The 22,219-nt window shown below is 32.2% G+C and overlaps 2 protein-coding genes across 2 annotated transcripts in view; one reads left to right on the top strand and one right to left on the bottom strand.

Annotated features, from left to right (window-relative positions):
• The first annotated feature begins 3,024 nt into the window (after window positions 1-3,024).
• On the top strand, window positions 3,025-6,105 carry LOC123707780. Its single transcript, XM_045658117.1, has 4 exons — window positions 3,025-3,138; window positions 3,976-4,184; window positions 4,494-4,604; window positions 5,886-6,105. Exons 1-4 carry the CDS (start codon window positions 3,025-3,027, stop codon window positions 6,103-6,105), a joined length of 654 nt encoding a protein of 217 aa, XP_045514073.1.
• Window positions 6,106-7,676: 1,571 nt separating this feature from the next.
• LOC123706673 (acetylcholine receptor subunit alpha-like 1) overlaps window positions 7,677-22,219 on the bottom strand; it is a 153,352-nt gene continuing 138,809 nt past the window's right edge. Inside the window, exons 6-10 of the mRNA XM_045655992.1 lie at window positions 17,982-18,091; window positions 14,924-15,104; window positions 13,389-13,982; window positions 12,416-12,691; window positions 7,677-12,341 (exon numbers count right to left, since the gene is read on the bottom strand). Of these exons, the coding sequence (XP_045511948.1) occupies window positions 12,129-12,341; window positions 12,416-12,691; window positions 13,389-13,982; window positions 14,924-15,104; window positions 17,982-18,091 (1,374 nt within the window). The 3' untranslated portion in view covers window positions 7,677-12,128. The remainder of the gene's footprint in view (window positions 12,342-12,415; window positions 12,692-13,388; window positions 13,983-14,923; window positions 15,105-17,981; window positions 18,092-22,219) is intronic.

Below are 22,219 nucleotides of genomic sequence, written 5' to 3'. Positions count from 1 at the left end.
GCGAGCCCTCTGGCAATGTGAGTGTCCATGGGCGCGGTATCAGGTGTATCAGGTATCACATCAGGTGAGCCTCTTGCCCGTTTGCCTGCTATTACATAAAAAAAACAAACACCGCAGCCTGCGTGTGCCGCACCGCAAACTCGGACGTGGTTTGCGATGGATCCGCTTCCAAAATAGCCTTCAATACTTCATTATCAACTTGGGTCTCAGGCCGTCCACGGGGCTTGTTCTGCAGGTCGAAATTTCCAGAACGAAATTTCCAGAACGAAAACGTTGGAACCAAAAAACGAACTGTGTTTGCTTTTGCAACATGACCGCCATACACATCATTCACCCTTCGAGTCGTTTCCGCAGCACTAGTGCCACGGCGGAACTCGTACTCGTAAATAATGCGATACTTTAAGTTTTCCATTTTGTAAAATGAGTGACGCAAACAGAAAAAAACAACTGAATGACGGTCATCGAAGCACAAATACATGAGTACCAAAGAGGAGAACATCGTGATTATAGTGGCCAGTACGATATACGCCAATTTCATATGTAAGAACCTAATATATATATCTAAAATATTGGGCAGATAAAAAAAATACCTCTTGACTTACAGATACACATTCGAAAGATCTTACAGGTATGTTCCTAATGTTGTCTCAATTGGTAAGATTTTATTGAGTTCAATTCAACTTTAAATCGAGTAATCATTTTATGTAGTCCAATGCCACCTACAAGTGGACTACAGAGAGTCCTGCAGAGCTCAAGATTTTTATATCTAGAAGGACTATATCTTAATGTTTCATGCTATTTTATATATACGTAACTGAGTCATAAGTAATAAGCTATCTGTTATAAAGCAATAAGCGTAATAAATCACATCATTTTAGTAATTTTAGATAACAAATATTTATTTTGCTTTTTTAGTACAATTTAAACTTTTTAGTACATTAAATAAATAAATGGATAAACATCACCTGTACACTTGTCTCCTAAAGCCCAGAAGCGTATCTTCAAATTACCTCATAAAATCCGACTTAGTACAATCACAACTGTTTCTAACATTCTGCAAATATTTGATACCTATTTTAAACTAGCATTATGTCATACATATAACAGGGGCATATTTATATAGTACATTATTATGGAAATACAACGAGTTCTGTCTGTCTAACAGTAAAATTATTTTGAAAATTGTCCTTTTAAAATGAGTATAAAAATTTCTTATAAATTAAGATTTTATGTAAATAAGTAATTGATTTCTGAATAGATCCGAAGACAACACAGAGAAATTGAGTGGTTTTAGCAAAAATTGAACAAAAACCAAGTGAACAATTCCGTTTCTAGGATTTTATTTATTTTTAAGAGTCACAGCAGATCTGATGAAGTTGGCACGGGTTTCTTTCAAAAGTTATTTTCTTCGGATGCCAGCAATTTGTAGTTTTCCTTGAAATACTTATCATTTTAAACCAAACGACTGATTTTAGCAGCAAACACTTTTTACAATTTTAAATGCCAATATTTTGAAGATTTTTAGCCTAGTTTTGAGTATAAACATTTTTTGCATTTAGCATTTACTATGCCGTTTTACTAGGAGTGGTTAATAAGGTACATTTATAAGTTAATATTTTTAATGATTTGTTTATTTTAGTACGATCTAAGTTATAAATAATAGATAAATTAAAACTTATTTGAAAGAAAACACTTTTTAACTGGATTGAAGCTTTATAATATTATAAATTTATAATTATTTTACATAATTAAAAAAAAACCGATGTTTCGCGTGCTTTACAGCATGCGTGGTCACGGTGACTTGGTTACTTAGGCGTGTGACTGAGTAGCGGTAGATTTTTTTATCTGTGCAATTAATAAATATATGGACTCTATCGTCTGATAAGCAAAATATATTTTTATTAATAGTCCATTTGGCGAAGGAATATAGGATACTTACGAAAAAAAAACATATACAGAAATATGAGATTGTTCTTTCTATTTGTTTCGGTTGTACAGTAGTAGAAAAATAGACGTATGTACATATTAATCTTTATTTGTCGTATATTAATGCAAGCTTCTGTTAAACTACAGTAGTTAGATAATTCCCACTTCATATTCCATACAGGTCCTAAAGAGACGGTCAGAAAATTCCAAATACTCACTAACAAAGTGGATTACGACGGAAAAAGATGACGAGCATTAACAGAAAAGTAGCGAGACAGCCACGTATAAAAACAGTTCTCTGAATGTTGTTCAGAACACATAAATCATTCAAGTAAGCTGTTGGCATTTTATCTTTGAGGACATAGTTAGTATAGAAATAACAGTGACTCAATTTAGTTATGATAGCGTACAAGTAGTGGAAAGATTACAATTAAAAGCTAAAAAAATTTTTTTATTATACTTTGCTTCCGTAAATTACTCTAGAGTTCATTAAGTAATCGAGAAGCCAATTCATAGAGTTTTACCATTCCCTAAAATATATATTAACTGTGCATTAGCATCTTCTTTAATTTATGGACTACTTTAATCAGTTCACTCTAGTTTTAAATCACGCAAAACATCAAGACAGATAAATACAGAGAATTACAAATAATTTTGTCGTTATCAGGAACTCTTTTCAATATAGATTCACTTTTCATAAATTACAACACTTTGTATTTAAATATTTTTATTAATCAATTCATTATTAGTAATTTTCTATCAAGAAATGTAAACATACTTCAATCGAGATTCGATCAGAGCCAAAACCGATCCCGTAATTATATTTTTGTTCGCGTTACTTGGCTCCAAAGCTCATCACTCGTAAGAACTTTCTACTTCGCAAAGACGAAATATAAAAACGTGACCCGAATCGTCCTCATTTCAAATAAAATATGTGAATAATCCTAAACATGTAGTAATTTGTGACGCTTAGCGACACTCGGTTTCATTACCGTTTTCTCGTAAAATTTTCACCGTTACACGTCTTGACACACATTCACCAGAATTATTTTGTTGAGAACCTTTATCGTGGCACGTCTGTGTTTCACTCAGTTCAGAATGAATAAAATATTGTTTCTGTTTTTATTGGGATTTGTGGGAAGTTTGGCTGATTCAAGGATTTTATCACGACGACGGCGTTACGTCGCTTTTCCGGAAGGTTCAAGTTTCTCGGTAAGTTTTACGTACTTTGTTTTCTTTACATTATGGGAAATTATTAAACAAATATACTGTTTGCATTGCCTCTTGAATATTTTCAGGGAAATAAAGTAAGCTTACCTACCAAGGCATCAAGAAAAATTTACCCATAATTATCCCCTTTTGTAATCACAGCCGTCAGGAATAGATATCGTTTGTTTACCCAGGTAGAAAACTTTAAACTGAAAAAATACGTACGGATTATACAACCTTGTAGTTAAGTGATTTAAAAAGGCTGACCTGTCATATCTTGTTCGATTTCCAATTGGAGCAGAAAACATGATTTAATTTCTGATTTGTTTCTCGCTTCTGATGGGTTTTAAGATTCCAACCGAGCGGTCAATGATGTAACATACGGATATTATACAATAGTATAACAATTGGAATGCCGTAGAAGGTAGTAAGATTATAGACGGTATAATATGTATTTGAGGTGCAGTGTTGGCCTAGTGGTTCCAGCGTGCGATTCTCATCCCTGAGGTCGTAGGTTCGATCCCCGGCTCTACAACAATGGACTTTCTTTCTATGTGCGCATTTAGCATTCACTCAAACGGTGAAGGAAACCGGCTTACCTTAGACCCAAAAAGTGGACGGCGTACGTCAGGCACAGAAGGCTGATCACCTACTTGCCTATTAGATTAACAAACGATCATGAAATAGATACAGAAATCTGTGGCCAAGACCTAAAAAGGTTGTAGCGCCATTGTTTTATTTTATTTTTTTATATATATTTAAGACCAATGACTGTATTTGCACGCACAAAGTCAGTGGATGTTCGAGCTCCTGAAGTTCATTTTACTTGTGTTATTTCAGTGTGCTGGATGTATGACGGTAGGAGTGATAGGACAACCCGCACCAACATCTTCACCAGGAATATTCACATTTGGTTTGAATTGGGGCATAGCCTATGAACTGCCAAACGTTACAGAAACTGCATATGCATACAGAGCTAAGAAGAGGCCCATTGCGCAGCGCAGGAGTCGGAGACAGTTGTATGAAAAGCTTGAGCTTATAATGGATAAGTAAGTATATTTTTAGATTCAAATCGGCTGTCAATTGGCGTTAGACTATTTATTGTATGTAATACATACATAAAATAAAGTTTTTAGTAATACCTGCAGAACATCAATTTATAAATATATTTTCCCTCGGTTTTAATATAAACTTTAACTTGGAATTAAGTAGCAGCTTAAAGATCCGCCTACAACATCTGCCTGACATATTAAATATTAAATAATTGCTTTAATTTTGTAATAAGAAATACTGATTTACCTTACAAAATATAGTATAATGTGATTAAAATTAATTTAATTATTAAACTTTAATTCCAGTATGGGTTATAATGGAAGGGAGTGTATCTTGAAGACCCTCTGTGAGACCACTCAACGCATCGTGCCCCATGGAAACAATATGCTTGAGGAGATATTCAGGACTATATTTTCGTTAGTACTATTTTTACATATTTTAGTATTGAAGCGTAAAATGTATGCTTGCCATTGGTATGTTAGTCAATTATATTTCAAAGCAAAGCCAAAGGTTACACAATGCTACATAACTAGGTTGATTAACCACCATGGTAAATAAGAAGGTGCTGGTTTCGGTTTCAGTGGACATTCATTATAAATTTTGAAACCGTGAGTTTTAACTTTGATTTAATATTTGACAGCAGTCCGTATTCTTTAGATATTTTAGTAAATAATTTGTACCTATGCAAATGAAGTAGTTAAGTCTCCCTTTTATTTTTCTTAAAGTTATTGTATTCTGAAAAATGTTACATACATTAACTGTATATATTGTTCATTTAAAAACCAAGACCAAATGTTAAAAAACACGTAGACTTTTAAGTAATTTTTCAACGGAAAAGGATTATTTAAATAGCGGATTTTGATTTCCCGTAGATTTAGAATCACTAAGCCATTGTGGATGCAACCTAATCCGGTCCATTAATAAGGCTTTCACGCCAAGTAGATAAATCTTAAATCGTTCATAAAAATGTGAAAGCTATTTGGAGGAATCTCGTGAATTTTCTTTAGATAACATTTTAACTTATTGAAATACTTAAATGGAAAATTTATTAAGTCTCATCATAAAGTTGTAACATTTATGTGAAGGGGCATTCTTTACCTTATATGTGAATGAGGTTGGTGTAATTTGTATTAAATACATGCATATAATACTTTTTATATAAACGAATAGAACGTAATCAGTTACATAAGAATACTGTTAGTTTTTATTGCTATCAAAATATTACATTAGAACTTATCCCATTCTTTTTCCATCAAACCTGATAAATTTCTTGACTGTTAAAAAGAATTTAAAGTTTAAATAACAATTTTTCTTCATTTCTTGCCGAAACAATAATTGTTTCGGGTAATTGTAAACTTTAATTTTCCGACATAATATCTACGAAATCTATGTGTATTGTTCTCATAAGTATTTTAGAGACATACGATCGACAAAATAGAATAATTGAAAGTTTTTATTCAAATTAAAAGAAGATTTTATTAACGAGTATTTAGAAGACTATTTTTATTATTTAACAAAGTAAAATACTTACATATAATACAATCCTTTTGACTTTTCCGAGTCGGTGATCACTAAAAACTTGATTCCAATTTGTTGATCTTATTTAAAGTGTTTCAAAAGCTTCCTAAGTGATTGAATAAAGATCACTCTTAAAAGATAAGAAAGGTAACATCTCACAGATAACCAATTTGTTTCAGGCTTCCAATGACAAAGGTTTTACCGATAGAGCCTCTCGAACACACCATTTACGACTCAGCCCATCGCCTTGGAGTACTCTTGGACTCATGTGAAAATTTCAAATGTCCGTTATCTTTAGTTGATTTGGCTAAAGGATATTACAATGCTCCCGCGCCGACGGGTGATACATCAAAAAGTCCTTGGTCGCTATTTAGTAGTTCTTTTAGCAATTTCTTATAAATTATTTAGTATTAAATAAATCTTATAATATTAGATGTAAAGATTATATTTAAATAAGTACACTGTTTACTGTATTATCGTAGTATTATACGCACATGTAGTAGAAGTGCCGTATACAGTATGGCGTATTTATTTGAAACTGTAAGGGTAAACTGAGAAATTAAAAACATAAAACATACGTTTGTTATTATTATTATTGCAGTTATTTAATTAAAATTTGCTTGTTTGTTTTTTATGACTGAGTATTTTTTGGATGCAGAAGATATTCAAAGTACCTTAATTTAAAAATAGTAACACCTTCAAGTTGGACATTTTACCTTTTATGACCTCTATAAGAAAGTAAGTAGAACTCGTAAAGAAGGATTTTAATATTTAATTTGGGTCGCAGTTGATTATTTTTTTGACAGGCAGTAACGTTTTCGGGATCTCTTTAGGGTTTGAAATTTAACTTATACCTCAAGATTAAAAAGCTATTTTAGTTGCTGTATAAGGTATTTTTAAACTGATATCATTACGTAATGTATCTGATACGAATATTGTACTGTCGTAATAATTCTCAATTACCATTGGAAATTTAAAATAAAACACTTTTATTATTATTAACGCATAACATTTAATATTTATAGTTCATATTATAGTACATTTCAATATTAGCAATAAGAGAAGTGTATTCATAATAGTACGTGTTAGTGCTCGATCAATTAATATTACAAAATGGGACTTAACATACATTAATGACTATAGTTATTTGCGCCACTTACCCTATACAATAATTACATAATTCAGTATCTCTAGTTAGCATAGTGCGATACTTATTATAGTCGAGTGGCATTTACAAACAATTGAACGAATCTTAAACTATGTGTACACGAAATTACCGAGAAGTATTTATTGTGTTAATTAACCTTATTATTAAAAATTATATAGGATTCTCGTGTTACTAACTATTAACAATTATTTAAGTGGTGTTCATCTTGCTATGTCATTTTCATCGGACGGCTGTGTGAATATTGTTAGGGACTTACATTGAGCCTTTGGTAAAATAATTCGTTAGTACATTTAAAATAGAAGACTTACAAATTTATAAGTAAACATTTTGTTGAATGTTTGAATGCAGAGAGTATAAAATAAATTATGAATATGAATTCGAAATACTGAAGGAAAGAAAGAAAAACCTTTTAAATTTATATTTAAAGGCTATAATTATAAATTACCCACAAAATTTATGTCATAGAAATTAATTTTGTGACTACATAAAATCCTTACAATACTCACACAAACCTAGCCGTTACTCGTGACTTAAAAAGTGAAAATAAAATTCAAACAAACAAAACTTTACATCTAGTAGAGGACATTAAATATTCGTTAATAATAAAATCTTACTAATGTACAATAAACGTTATACAAACGTTTATTAATACCATTCATTACAAAGCTTAAAACAAACTAGCGTAACACGCAAATAATTTATTAAATAAGGCACAAATATTTGCGAAAATATTTGGAAAGCATTTGTATATATGATAATGAAACACTAATTAAATATGTTTATGTTAATAAAAGTGTTTTCACAAAATCCAGTGGAGTTATAAGCAATAACCAGTGGAGTTACAACGATTTAAGTCTGGGCCTTAGATTTGTATATGTGTTTCGTGATTTTTCTGATTAGTGGTGATCAGTCTTCTAAACTGGAGACATGCCATCGAGTTTTTGGATCTAAGCATTTGTTTTTCCTCGCTCGTAAGGTGAGCGAGTGTTAAATGCGCACATAGACAAAAACTCCATTGGTGCATAGTGGTTCAAACCTACGGACCTCAGATATGAGAATCACACGGAGCCACTAGGCCAACTATAACATAGCTCAATATTGTTTGAATATATGAAACATGTAAAGATGCGTCGCTAAAACAAAACTTGCAAAATGATCTTACAATGATCCTAAGAGACACACAACATTCAGAACTTAATGTAAAAACATTAATTCACATTTATTATTTAATTCAGTATTTACAACTAATCGTGTTGGAAGCTCAACGCAATTTTCATATAATTTCGACTAATTACTTACAATATCGTTACATCTATAAAATGTTAAATAACAACGTTCAAAATTATAATGTAAAAGCTATTGAAGTAAACAAAAGTATTGTTCGAGAAACAAGCGAGTTGTATCGGAAAACATTGAATAATTCAAAAACTTTTTGATAGGAATAAATTAGCAAAACTAACCTTACGCCACTTTTGGAAGACGTTCTTTAAAATAGCGAACTTACCTAAGTAGGTTATATACAAGAAGATTAAGAATGTATTCTTTTAGTCTCACTATTGGCATGAGCTAATTTTAAATGACTCTAAACTTTATATCAAAATGAGGTATTTTATTGAGTGATTAAGGTATGTTAAAGTTCATTCTCATGCCAATGGTATGCCAGATACAGAATAATCCTAAACGACTTATTAAAACCCAAAGTGCAAAAATTATGATTCCAAAAGTGAAATACATGAAACGCTATACGAAATTCTAGATTTCGATGAACCTAATTATAAAGCGTTACGGATTATCTGTCGACTCCATCAAATCAAATTTACAAGTACAATGGACATCATTAAAAACGAATATACTATAATTAATGGTAAAATTATCAACGGATTTATTGCTGAACGATATACAACTTAAAATACACTTAACATTATCACTATACACTAAAGACAGAAAGAAATATAGGAAAAGAATTCGTTAATTATTAATCTATGTTGATCAGCTATATTTACATGTCAACATTTCAGTAATGTCAATTCTTAAAATTACTGACAGCCATTTGATAGCTGACTCTGAGCTCTCGCCCTCTCACCCGATGTAGACAAACTCGCAATCAAATAAATCTCACTAATTCAACACATTCAAAACTATACCAATAAAACAAACTTACGGAAACGTGTCAAATTTAAAACATAGAAGTTTTTCCAGTAAACCTTAAGAAATATGTTTAAAAATAATGTACTGTCGAATTTAAGTGGTAATATATAAAAACTTCTAGTAAAGTTAAAGTTAGTACAACAAATTTATCTAGCATCGGGTTATCGAGCTGACTCATTCGTCGACTAACTCTATAACATTGAGAAGCTACTGTAACTACTTATAATTTAGACGCCCTCAATGAATATCTTATTTCTGAAGAACTAGCGTAATTTAATCTTCTCCTATCTACCACCATACGAAAATCTATATTTTACCCGTTTATCACCCGAAATGGTACTAATGTACGGTCACCAAATCATTATAAAAATCGAAACAGTTTTAACATAATGCCTTTTAGACAATTTTTTACAACAAAACAGGGTCTTTAATATTCAACTGTAAACAAGACAACATTTTGAGGTAAGACAAATTAAACAAAATCGTTCATAAAGTTAAAAGAACTCCACGTAATTCACATCTTTCATTTAATATTAAGGTAATATTACAGTATTATCAATCGTTGTATCTGCTTAGCTCATCCAATTACAGCAAACTACGGGTCTACGCAAAAATACATTCACATCAACATTCATACCATGTATTCATAACTTACCGAAATTTTATTGCAATGATAGTTCATTGTACGAAGTAAACATCTCTTATGTTTATTCGTCTCAACTCCCTTACGGAGCGATATTTACAATTACATCGTACCACTATCAACTAGTATTATTTTAATCCATTAACATTCCTGTCCCATTATTCTATGGTGTTTAGAAAATCTAACTACATATTTTTATTCATATAAAAATAACAACAGACCGTTTATTCCCTAGCAAATATCTACAATTAAATAAGTTAATCACGGAACAGTGAGGGAAGCCAGTGGAATTAACTACCAGTATTGATAATACTAATTTGGTGTATTTCGGTGCGTGCAATAGCACAGTCCTACTTTGATTAATATAATAACTCGTATGCGGCTTATAGAAAAATTATTGAACAATTCCATTCGAAATTCCTTTGAACCTAAAGTTGAGGCGAACAGCTCCAAGATACCGATTTACCGTATCCTACGATTATGTGACAATAAAAGGGAGGCAATCCGTTAGACGCGAGTTCCCATTTATCACTGTTCGCATGGTTTACCTACGTGACTCCCACATCGAACCTAATTTCTATCTCTCCATCCTGACTTAGAGCTGCTTTCTAGCGATTTTTGCTTCCGTTCGGAATGGTGGGTACTATGTTTCATTCAACCTTTAGCGAGCGTCCGACAATACATTAGCATTGTCCATAATGAACTACCATTTAACCTAATGTAGACTATCCAATGTCTGTAAGAGTACAAACATCTAAACACATTCAACAACACATATTATAAACACTATGACAAATCACACTTTACGAATTTATTTCTCTATACCATTCCCTGTTTTCCTATCGCTCGCTGTGTTTATTAAAATATGAATAACTTCTGATTTAACTAGGTTATCATTATCTAATAATCATGAATTACTTTGACATATCAAAAACGCGGCTCGAAATTTTTTATTTATTATTATTACGACACATTCTACAATACCTACCGATGGGTTAATGCGGTGTATAACATGAGGCGCTTACATGCGCTACGTAGCATGTAAATTCTACCGTTTAAAATATGAAGTGGAGAGGTACGAACGAAATGAATAACTAACCGATTCTAAGCTAGGGAAAATTTACACTACCTAAATTGTTAATGCCTAAATTCACAAACCTCAACAATGAATTTATTATCTAAGACGTGAAGTAGAGTGCCGATAAGTGTGTAAAAGACAATACAATCGGTGAAATTGTGAGATTACAAATCAGGAATAGTTTGTGTACTAATTTTACCCTGTACTCTAGGATTGGTATCGAAGTTACAAATACGTAATTATTAGGTAACATAATTGAATTTGTCCAAAAAGAATAGACACGAAGTCTTACGATCAGTCGATGCTTTCTTGGGCAAGCAATAGAAATGACAGACAATGAACAAGCACAATATTATAAAAATGAATGAAAAATCTTAACATTGTCTCAGTTGGCGTTTTCGAAACTATGAAGTTACTGGCAATATTTGGCACACAGATAAAATTTAATTAATTAAACAAGTTATCAAACTATCTAATAATACTGAGTTTATAAAAGTTATATATTACAATTGGCAGTCAATTGTTTTATCGAAATCTAGTCAAACATTATCACTGACATGATTCCTGTTATTAAACTAATTTGGCTTCATAATATTATGGGAGTCCTTTATTTCTTATTCTGGTATCTAGGTTAAAATCTAACGATATCTACATCTTTAAGTAATCTACAGGGCATATTATGTTTTCATATTATTTATATTGTCCATATTATTTTTACGCGAGTACGCAGTTTATAAAATATTAAATGTATAATTCCCAATACTTATTTAACTATAAATATTACACACTTTCACAATGTCCTACACACCGAGGACGTTGCACGAAAATATTATATACGTATTTACGTCACAAACTATGAAATAATTATGTAGTTGATACGAAATTGCTTTTATTATACTTAAACGTTACTGAATTGAGCTCGATTTTATTCGAAGTAAACCTTAACTTACCTTATTATTTTAAATACATCGAATACGTAACTTAAAACTTGTGAAACGGTTATCCTACAGATAATTCAATGTTGTGCGTCGTATTAAATTATTACTGTAAACAAACGTCAAAGATACAAAATAGGCTTATACGCAACGACGATCGGCGATCCTTATAAAAATAGTTATGGCAGATCTGGCGTCAACACAAAACGCCCATTCCGTTCTCGATTCCCCTATCGACGGACACAGTCTAATAGAGTTTGTATAAAAGACGGTTTTTAACGCACGCAGCATAATGTTTATCGCACCGGGCGCTTGGCACTGCACTGAGCACAAGAGTCCTCGCCGAACAATTCCCAACTGGGAGCTTTACATGGATCATCCATGCCACCACATGACGATCAGCTCCCAGAACGTCTTCGGCGGCGAGTGGCCGAAGACGTAAGACGAATTTCAGAGACCAGGGTCTCCTTCTGAGCCCATTTTGAGTAACTCCAACTTCTTTTTCGCGATCTTTGAATATAGAATATCTATGGGTTTCGTGTTGTCGTAAAAAGTTGGCGCTCTAAAAATGATTAAAGCCGTGCCGACGACACACGCTATCGTAAATGCAAATAGAAAGATTCTATCTAACACCATAGCTACGTACTTCCAGTCGTCTTCCACCTGAGAAAAAAATTAATTTATAAATCATAGATACAACTGTTTAACGTTAAGAAATAATTTTACAAACCACTTACGCTTTCAAATTTGTCTTTGTTTTTTACATGTTGAGCAATGAACCTGGAGCCTTCTATAGTTTTTTCCATTTCCCTTACGAACGGTTTTTCTAAAGACGGGCTACTATCGTCTAAGTCCAAGCGGCAAGGTGAGCCAGGTGAAGGAGAAAACAGTTCATCATCACCACCTGGAGGAGGAGGGGGAGAAGGTGGCATACCCGGTAGTTCATACTCTTCACAGGCCCACTCTTTGAATTTTCCATCCATATCATCTCCACCAAAAACGTCAGTCAACACCTAAAACATAACATGGTTTATATTTTACTCCTTAGAATATTATGCATTATAGCGTCAGATGAGTTTTCACTGAAAATTCAAGGAAGTTTACTTAAGCCATTGAAAAGTCTAGCAAATGAAAACGTCTGGGTGAAAGAGTCAATGTATTGGTAGCTTAAGCTGGCACACAATTAGTCTCGAGTAGGTTTTCGGTTTCGGGCCGCGTACCGGCTCGTATATCGCGATCCGTCCGCAGCCACTGGGGGAACATAAATAACAAGAACCTCGCGCTCGTTAAGCCCGCTGGCGTTGAGTAATAAAGGAAAATCGAAATGGAATGAAATTGGGCTGAAAACGATACTTTAGCGATACACTCTGAGTACAATGTATTTAGAAAGTCTTATAAAGTCCCGCGCGTCAATTAAAACTGTTATTGTTGACGGCTGTGAATCCGCCCCTATAGCACACTGTTTGTATTGAATCCATTTCGATGGGAAATGTTTTGAATAAAGAAAACTTGATGAGCAAAGCTCCCGTGTTTTTTCTTTTCAAAAGGATTCTTGGAAAATCTTTTTTCTTGAAAAGCTTTTATTTTACAAATTTAATTAAGCATCGTGTCGGTATATTAAGATATTTTTCCGTTCGAAAGCTCGATGAATTTTTTATGTAAGAATATTTTCAAGCTTCAGGTTAATTAATTATGATCTATACTTCTTACCTCTGTAGGTTTGTCATTGTCTTCGTCGTCGTCATCAGGTGGTTTTTCCGGTCTTTGAATACACAATATTTTAGGTAAAAAATCTATAAAGACTTTGCGCACCCATGGAGCCATATTGTGAGTGACTGGGGATCTAAAATTTACATTTAGCACCACGATTGTGACAACTACAGATAGAGTGACTAGCATCATAGTAAATAATAGATATTTGCCTAACAGTGGTACCGTCAATGATGTTGGGGGAATAATTTCTGCTAACAGCAAGAAGAACACAGTTAGGGACAGCAAAATAGAGATACAGAGTGAGATTTTCTCACCAGAGTCGGATGGTAAGTAGAATACTAAAACTGATAGGAATGATATTCCGACACAAGGAATGATGAGATTAACTGTGTAGAAAAGAGTTTTTCTTCGCAGAGTGAGATTAAAAATAATGTCGGGGTAGGGTTCTTCGCAGCAAGAGTAGAATTTTTCATTTCGTGTAGCCGGCACTCGCATAATATCCCATTCTACAGAAATATAGTACTCGGATAAGTCTATGCCCATTCCTATGTGGTCCGAATCCGGCGTCTGTTTTAAATGCCTTAAATCCACCTGCAACATAAATTAAGATATTAACTATAAGTTTTTCTAACTTACAAAAAAGTCGAGTTCTAAATAAACTGTAAGTAAATCTACTGATCAAGGTGATTAACAGTTGCCCCCAAATTACTGGGGGCAACTTACGGACACAAACACATTTTGTTTATACGTTTTCGATAATATGGAAAGTAAAATATCTATCATAGACATTCCAAGAAAATAACAGATCAAGAAACGTAGGCTTCGATGTTCTAAACTACATCTTCAATACTACATCATCAACAAATCTAAAAGAGGTCCCTTCTGAATCAAATCAAAACAACATCCCTTGAACCTTATTACGTGTGGCATAGGACATAAATAGAAAGCTTAGTTTTATTTATGTGAAACTCGGAAGCATAGGATTTATTGGCTTCCTCAGTTCGATTGATGACGGCGTCTTTCACCAGCCTAGCGTCATTAACTGTATTTTGAGCTTTTATCACACCGGGCGATGTGATCCTATTGAGTGAGTTATTTTCTAGTCTGTCTAGTTATCAATTTGAAAGGTACTTATATGAATTAATGCATATCTATCAGCAACAGGAAAATATATATACAACGTAAACTATACTAGATTATAACCACCTAATTCTTAATGTATCCTTAACACTAGAGACGAATATTTATATAGATTGGAACCGCTCCGATTTCATCCATTTATTTCATAATTAAAATACAATATGAATTAAAACTACTTTCACATAATTTCCAGAATATGGTGTTTAGTATGCTACAATGTACATTATAATATGTAAAAATAGTTCCGCGTCTACAAACCATTATTTTATGGATAGTCAAGTTAAAATAATATAATACTATCAGTGGTTAGTGAGAAAGTCTAGAAATTCATTATAAATATATTCCTTTAATGAAGGTTTCATTAGTGTACTGTAATTTTCAAAATGTCATACCGTATAACCATCGTAACTCCAGGAGCCAAACTTCATGAAGCAGGTCTGCTCGTCAAAGGGGAAATACTCGACGTCAATCTCGCAGAATGACTTGTAGATGGCAGGAGGCTTCCAGACGACTTTGCCGTCGTGATGGAGGATGGCTTTAGTCATTATCGTCACTTCGTAGTTGCCATCGGCACTGAAAAATTTTCTAGTCAGATACCTAGTTCATAGCAAAGGGATGATCTTATAAAATTTAAAAATACGTTTGTGAAAAAATACAATTAGCAGTGGTCCTATATACAAATATTTCAAACAGATTGGTTTAGATATTTTGTCAAAAGCATAATACAGACATTCGAAAAAAGTGATATTAACCTAATAAGAAATAAATAAAAAGTATTGTAGGTAATTTTGGATTTTTGACATTCATACCATAACTCTAATATAAGAAAACAATAAATTATGTAATCCTAAGAAATTAAGTATTATTGACAGACCTGCCTTCCTAAGTCTAAACTAGCTTTAATAATTTAAAGAATTATACTAGTTGCTCTCGTAGTATAAGTCATGTTGAGGATTTAAACTGTGTGCATGAGTTTGCAGGTTAGGTCAAACAGTATTATTTAAAATATAAAACTTTGTATGAATTGAATTGTCAAGTATTAAGTCAAATGTAAAATGTAAATTTGGTAAGTAAAAAAGAAAATTTTATTTAATCCAATATATTTTTTGACAGAGAATTGTATTTTATTTAAAAAATATAAAAGGTCAGATAAGGTAATATGTCTGATAAGAACAACTCAATAGTTATTTTATATTTTATTAATAAGACTTGTGTAATTTGAAAGAGTAAGTAACAAGAACCCCCTTTCAAAACCTTTCTAAAAATTCAAGATTGAAAGCACTGTGTCAAAAGTTAGTTATATAAGTAAAAAAAATGGTATTAATAATTTAAAAATAATTTCCCCGAATTAATTAAAAACAAACAATGTGAAGATGACATAATAAGCGTAGACGAGCTTAAAAAGTAATCTCATAAAATTAAGCTGTCAATTCCATCATCCATAAACACTTGATAGGCAAATTGTCTTCTAAAAGCTGTCGTACCTAACTTTTACATCCGTGAAAATTGTTTCATAAAATATAGGTCGCGTTGTCTTCCATTAGGCTAACGTTGCCATTAAAAATAAAGTTTACACGAAATATTCGCGAAAGCTTTTAGTAGTCTCAGGTGCATTACAGTAACCTCTAACTGCCTAAATGTAAAAATATAAGATGAGAGAAATTATTTGTCTCGATGTGGTATTTTTTGGCTAAGTGGTTTTGCGTATGGGTATTGGGTTCCATTACGGTGGATAGTACAAAATGGCCCAGAGCCATCTTTGTAAACCTATGCTATGGCTTGTGTGAGCTTAAAATCTATTCTCATTAAACATATGTAATTTTTCACTTCGTAAAACTGACTGTAAAGTTAGAGTAAGTAATTTTTTGTAAATCGTACAATTAACTTACTTTTATAAATGTCAGGTAAAATGTTTGAAGCATGAAGTATAATGAATCTCATAGTTAAATAGGTAGTGTCATTTTTTTATTTATTAGAATAAAATCCTGTCCATTTTAATTTCTTAAAAAGAACCTGAGTGACGTGATTTATTCTAGTATGTTTAATTCCACCTAGATGCTATTTAGATTAAAGACTATACTTATCACGCTTTCCGGCTGGCCAACTACAGTTGCACTTTAACACTGTGTAAATGTAAATACATCCGACTTTGAACCATATTCCCAACAATTAAGTTCGAGAACGGATATAAATTATTTAATGCGCAGAAATGCGGTGAACTGCAGTGATAATGGGTGACTTCGGAAATATATGGGGTTTTTAAATAAGCGCTGTAGCTGCGATAGTCGTCGGATTAAAGTTGGCAGGGCACGAATAAGCATTTCTTTATTTGTTTACATTATAAACATTTTATGTTGTTTATGGAATTCATGGAGAACTATTAGATGACGTGTGTAACTATGCACTATTTGCGTGGGTGTCTATTGTGTGATATCGTATATACTACAAGATATATACGATAACTTGATTCACTATTTTTAAAGAATTATATGTCCCAATATCTAACGTTCCCTAAAGTTCAAGACATTATTTGATATTGTTGTTGTATATTAAATAATAATCCTTTTGTTACAAAATCTATTAAGTATGACCCAGGAGTGAGGTTTAGTGTAATAAAACTGATATAATTTTTATTTATGGTCAAATGTATGTCTTGAACGTTTTAAAACGCACTAAAGCGTCGATTTTTCAGTAATTTGTATAGTTATACATTGATTTCAAGTCTAATAACAAAATAAATCAGCAATGTATGTAAACTGCAACGGAGGCTGACTTTTCAAAGTAATCTATAAGCTGATAGGGAAAACCGCTGACAACTTTCAAACTCCGAACAAAATTGCCACCCTGAAAAATTACTTTAGTACTGACAAGGATAATTCTTGCGCATAAAACGATATAGCTTCGGTTTTTGTCGTGAAATAGGAACGATAAACTTGTCGAGTCGTCGTGATAATGCAGAATAATGGGACCCGTCCAAGAAACAAGGAGATAAGGGGACCACCAAATAAAATCACATTTTATAGAAGAAGTTTGCGTTCATTGAAAGAAATGGGGCCTAAACTTGGGACAGGGACACAGGTTCAGAGAACTTTCTTAAATTGATTTCAGAGTAAACAGGCTTGAGTTAGATTAATGTCGGGTCGCTGTAGGGCATTTAATTAAATCCTCCTTTGAGAAAGATTAGCGTCTAGATTGGTTGCATTTATGTTGTTCAATTTAACCAATAACTGATATTCTATTTATCGTAATTTAAATTTTCAACAAAATGGCATATTTTATACATGGCCGTCAACATTAAAAAAAAATCATTATTCCTAAAATCGAAGAGCGTTCGTTTTTCCTAGTACCTAGCTCAGTCATTTGCGTTAACCACCACAGACTTAGTCGTTTATTACAAAGATATATAATATTATAAAATAATATTTTTTTTAAATAATAGGTAAGGCTTACTTATTGTATAAGACTATATCTGGCAGCCATATATGTTCTGAAGGCACGTGCAATGTTTCCACACCACCGTAGTCGTCAGGATTCCATTTGAGCTTATAATCATTCCACTCCTGCAAACAAAGGTCTAATTTATTGAGGGAACTATATGTTACAGAATATAATATGTAAAAGTACTTTAATATTTTACACTTAGTAATGTAATAAACAGAATTAAGTTATCGTCACTTGCATCTAAAAGCGCAAAGAACGGGCCCTCTTGGAAGCACAAAACAATGAGTTTATGAATGAAATTAACACTAATTGTTTATAATTTTAATTTAATTTTATTATAATCTTTGATTATGTTTATGAATGAAGCCTATGATCATAAAACAAAATATTTTAAATAGTTAATAATTTAAAGCTGAAAATTTTACTTTTGATTACGTTCTTATGAAATATTTAAATTTCAATAAAGAGCATTACAATGGCCCAACGTAATGAGCGAAAAAATGATCAAGATTTCTCAATTGACGCCTCAAGCCAGAGGTCTAATAAAACAGCGCAATTTCCGACAACGTCCCAAGTTCCTGCCTCTTCAACCTTTTTAGAACCATTGGAATCCGCCTTGCGTTGTATGCAAAGTAAATTAAGCGATATTTTAGGCTTGAAAATTATATTTTAATAATTGTCCTTTTTTATTTAGACCCTTATCATATGAGTAAAGGTTATTTTATTATTGTATAATTAACTAGCAGCTGCTGTAATAAATTACAATAGTTCTGATGTGGCCGAGATAACGAAATAAGGATCATTATTCAAATCAACTACTTAAATAAGTAGTGAAATTGTATTATTTTCACATTTCGTAAATATTTCTACATTTAGCAATAATATTGTTTTTTAGTGAGTGTGGGTTGACTATGATCATAATAATGATCTTTTTAAAACTATCCAACGAACTAATACAATTTCCATCTATAGACAGATCAAAAGGAAGGTTTTCATATAATAAATTAAATTAAAGAAACAGTTACTTGAGGGCGCGCCTCTGGATAGAGTCGTTAAAACCCCTACTGTACACCAACATATGTTTTGTTTTTAAATACATAGAACAGGGGCAGGACCTATTGTTAAGTGATACCGCCGCCACCCATGGACACTCTCAATGCCAGACGGCTCTCGAGTGCGTAGCCGGCCTTTTCTTGAACGAGCCTAGGTCGTATTGGATTGCAAATACCTCGAGGGGCAGATGGAACCACAGCAGTGGTGCGTAGCAAATGCCTTAAAATACGCCTAGTTGTGGATCGACGAACGTCGAGGTTATACAAACGGTACTAAAGATGAAACTGAGCTAGAGATATTAATCAGAACCACTCCTTTGTACACTCTCTATGCTTAATTCAAATTCAAATTCAAAATTATTTATAAACATCAAAAACAGAAATGTATATGAAATGCTTCTAATTTTACATTTACCGTCAGTTCTCAAATCAAGGGCGTAGAACGGAAGAGAACTGGCAATAAACTATCCGTAATTATTTTTAATGTGGTAGAATGTACGCTAAAAGATCCTTCATTATATGAATCCATTTAACACGTCAATAGCTAACATATAAGAGAATTCAACGGGAATAATATAATATTTATACATATGCATATGCTATAAGCATTTAGTACTAAAAATAGAAGACAAAGCGCAACATAACTGTTACACGGTAACGTTTTATAATGAAAGTCAATTATTATTTTGGCGGAGCTTGTACGGGGAAATTACTGTTGCTAAAACTCAATTTGAAGAACGTTGACTTAATGAAAATGACTTAATGTTGTAAATAACCACGGGAATTTAGGCCATGTTAGAAGTAAATTCACACGGACTCTTAAGAAAAATGTTTAGGGATTTGAAATATTTTAAATGTTTGCAAAGACTTTAATTTCATTCACGAGTCCGATTTTAACTGGACTTTTTTTCTTGTCCATATTTATTAGAACTCAATAAATGCCTACCTACTTATGTGACCCTGGTAATTACAATATCATGTGTTGTGTTTTGTTTCTCAATCGTAACTAGCTTTTTCACTCGTTATTTTTAATTTATATTCAAGTATGAGAAGAATATTGGTTTATTTTCCACTATTCCATTTATTTTTATTTCCAATTAAGAAACCTTGCACTAATAATATGTTCAAATTATATTCATATAATAATCCTAGTCGTTGGGACAATAGCTTTAACTCTCAGCAAACGACTTTCTATTTTATTTATCTGTAAGTGGCAAGTGATCCGTATAAGAACGTTTCAAATGCAAAAGGTTGATAAGTCAAACAAAAATCAAGAGTTCCATTGTTTCATAAAGTATTCAGGTCGGCAAATGAATAACTTTTGATGCGAATGAAATGCCAAATATCAACAAAGCTTAAACCAACTTTGGGATGGTTCTGCTAGTGTACTCTTTTTTGGAATTACAGTTGGAAGAATGTAGAAAATTTTGTAACTAGATGACTACAGACTCGAAGTAGTGTTCAGCATACTTGCGGTTTACCCTAGCTGTGATTTGTTTAATCTTTGATGACGGTACGTAAAAATAAACGATTGAGCCTACTTTAAAATTACAAACAATGGAACAGACTTAGTATTGTGTTTGCTACATCAGGAGTTGTTCGGACTAATGTTTCATTGTTGGACGTCAAGGTAGAATACAAAATACCATCCATATTACCTTGACGTCCGTCGTTCCACAACTGAGTATTTCTTAATGCAGTTTTGGCCGCACACCAATAAATGTTCTTAAAAGGACTGCAACGCACTTGCGAGCCTTCTGGCAAAGTGAAACCATGGGCGGTGGTATCACTTAACATCAGGTGAGCCTCCTGCCCGTTTGCATAATATTACACTTTTAGAAAAACATGCCCTAACGAAATGTAAAATCAATAACAACAGTAACGATGAAATTTTTAAGAATAACGTTCGACTAGAAATCTTGTAGTAAATAATATTATTTTTAATATTTTATATAATTGACATATAAAATCGAAGGGAAAATTATAAAAAAAATACAGTAACGATTGATATTGTAAGATTTTAGTCACTTTACTATATATAAAAATTAATAGAGAGTATTTAATTTAATTAATTAAATAATAATTATAAATTTTAAAACTATATAAATTAAAAATAATTAATAATTTTAACGCAATCTTTTAGTTCTAATATTTATTCATAGCTTAGAAATTATTGAACCGTAAATATGGAACATATCTCAAGGGACGAAAACGTTAAATTTGTATTGGAGTTTATGTTGAATACTAAACTTCGATACAAAATGTGTTCATGGAAGTATGAAAATATTTTAATATCACCTTTATGTTTTATCCGTAAGTTTCTAGAACTTGTTCAATAATAAAAAAAAATATTTTGATTATGAAATTTCGATTTACTGATTTTGATGTGTTCTAATTTGACATTCGTGGATTGTTAGAGACAAACGTGTGTAACATAATCAATTATTTAATTTGACATATTAAAATTATAATTATAAAACGAATAGAAAATAAGTAGCTATGACCGAAGTTCGTCGCTTCATGGTCGACTTCAACCCTCAGTTTTACAACAAAAGTTCATGATACATCCGAAGGTCATATAAACATTTTCCTTTCACCCAAAAATTCAAATAGAGTATTTTTCACAAGCCTTGTTTTCATAAACAACAAACTGTATCTACCAGCCATGAATCAAAGCCCACTTCAGATATAAATCTAGTGCAGATACAATATCGTTTTATTTTTTATCCCCTGTCCATATCCGATACTCGTTAATCATTCTTGCTTGGAGTTAACACGTTTTTGAGTAATGACACGTGAATGTAGATTCTATTTCCCTCTAAAATGGGTTATTGCAGTTTTTATGGAAATCAATTAAAATCCAAGTCGAACAAAAATTTAGTTATATCCTGACTTTTTTATCTGTGTACATTTTATTATAAACATAAGAATTATATATTATACGAATATTATAATATTTTATTAATAAACGTGCGTACGTATAATATGCTGGAAAAATGTTATTTAAAATATCCTACAAGTAATACGAAGCATTGTGTTTTCCCGTACAATTTATTTTATTTCTTATTTACGTCACCGAACTTTATAAGATATCGTCGGATCTAATAAAAATGTTATGATCAGAATGAACTGTGTGATTTATATTTATTTATTACATTACATATTACGACATTATTTTTGGAGATCAAAATATTT

Source organism: Pieris brassicae, chromosome 3 (assembly GCF_905147105.1).
Source record: "Pieris brassicae chromosome 3, ilPieBrab1.1, whole genome shotgun sequence".
In the NCBI taxonomy this organism is placed as follows: domain Eukaryota; kingdom Metazoa; phylum Arthropoda; class Insecta; order Lepidoptera; family Pieridae; genus Pieris; species Pieris brassicae.
This window is presented reverse-complemented; position numbering and strand designations above follow the sequence as displayed.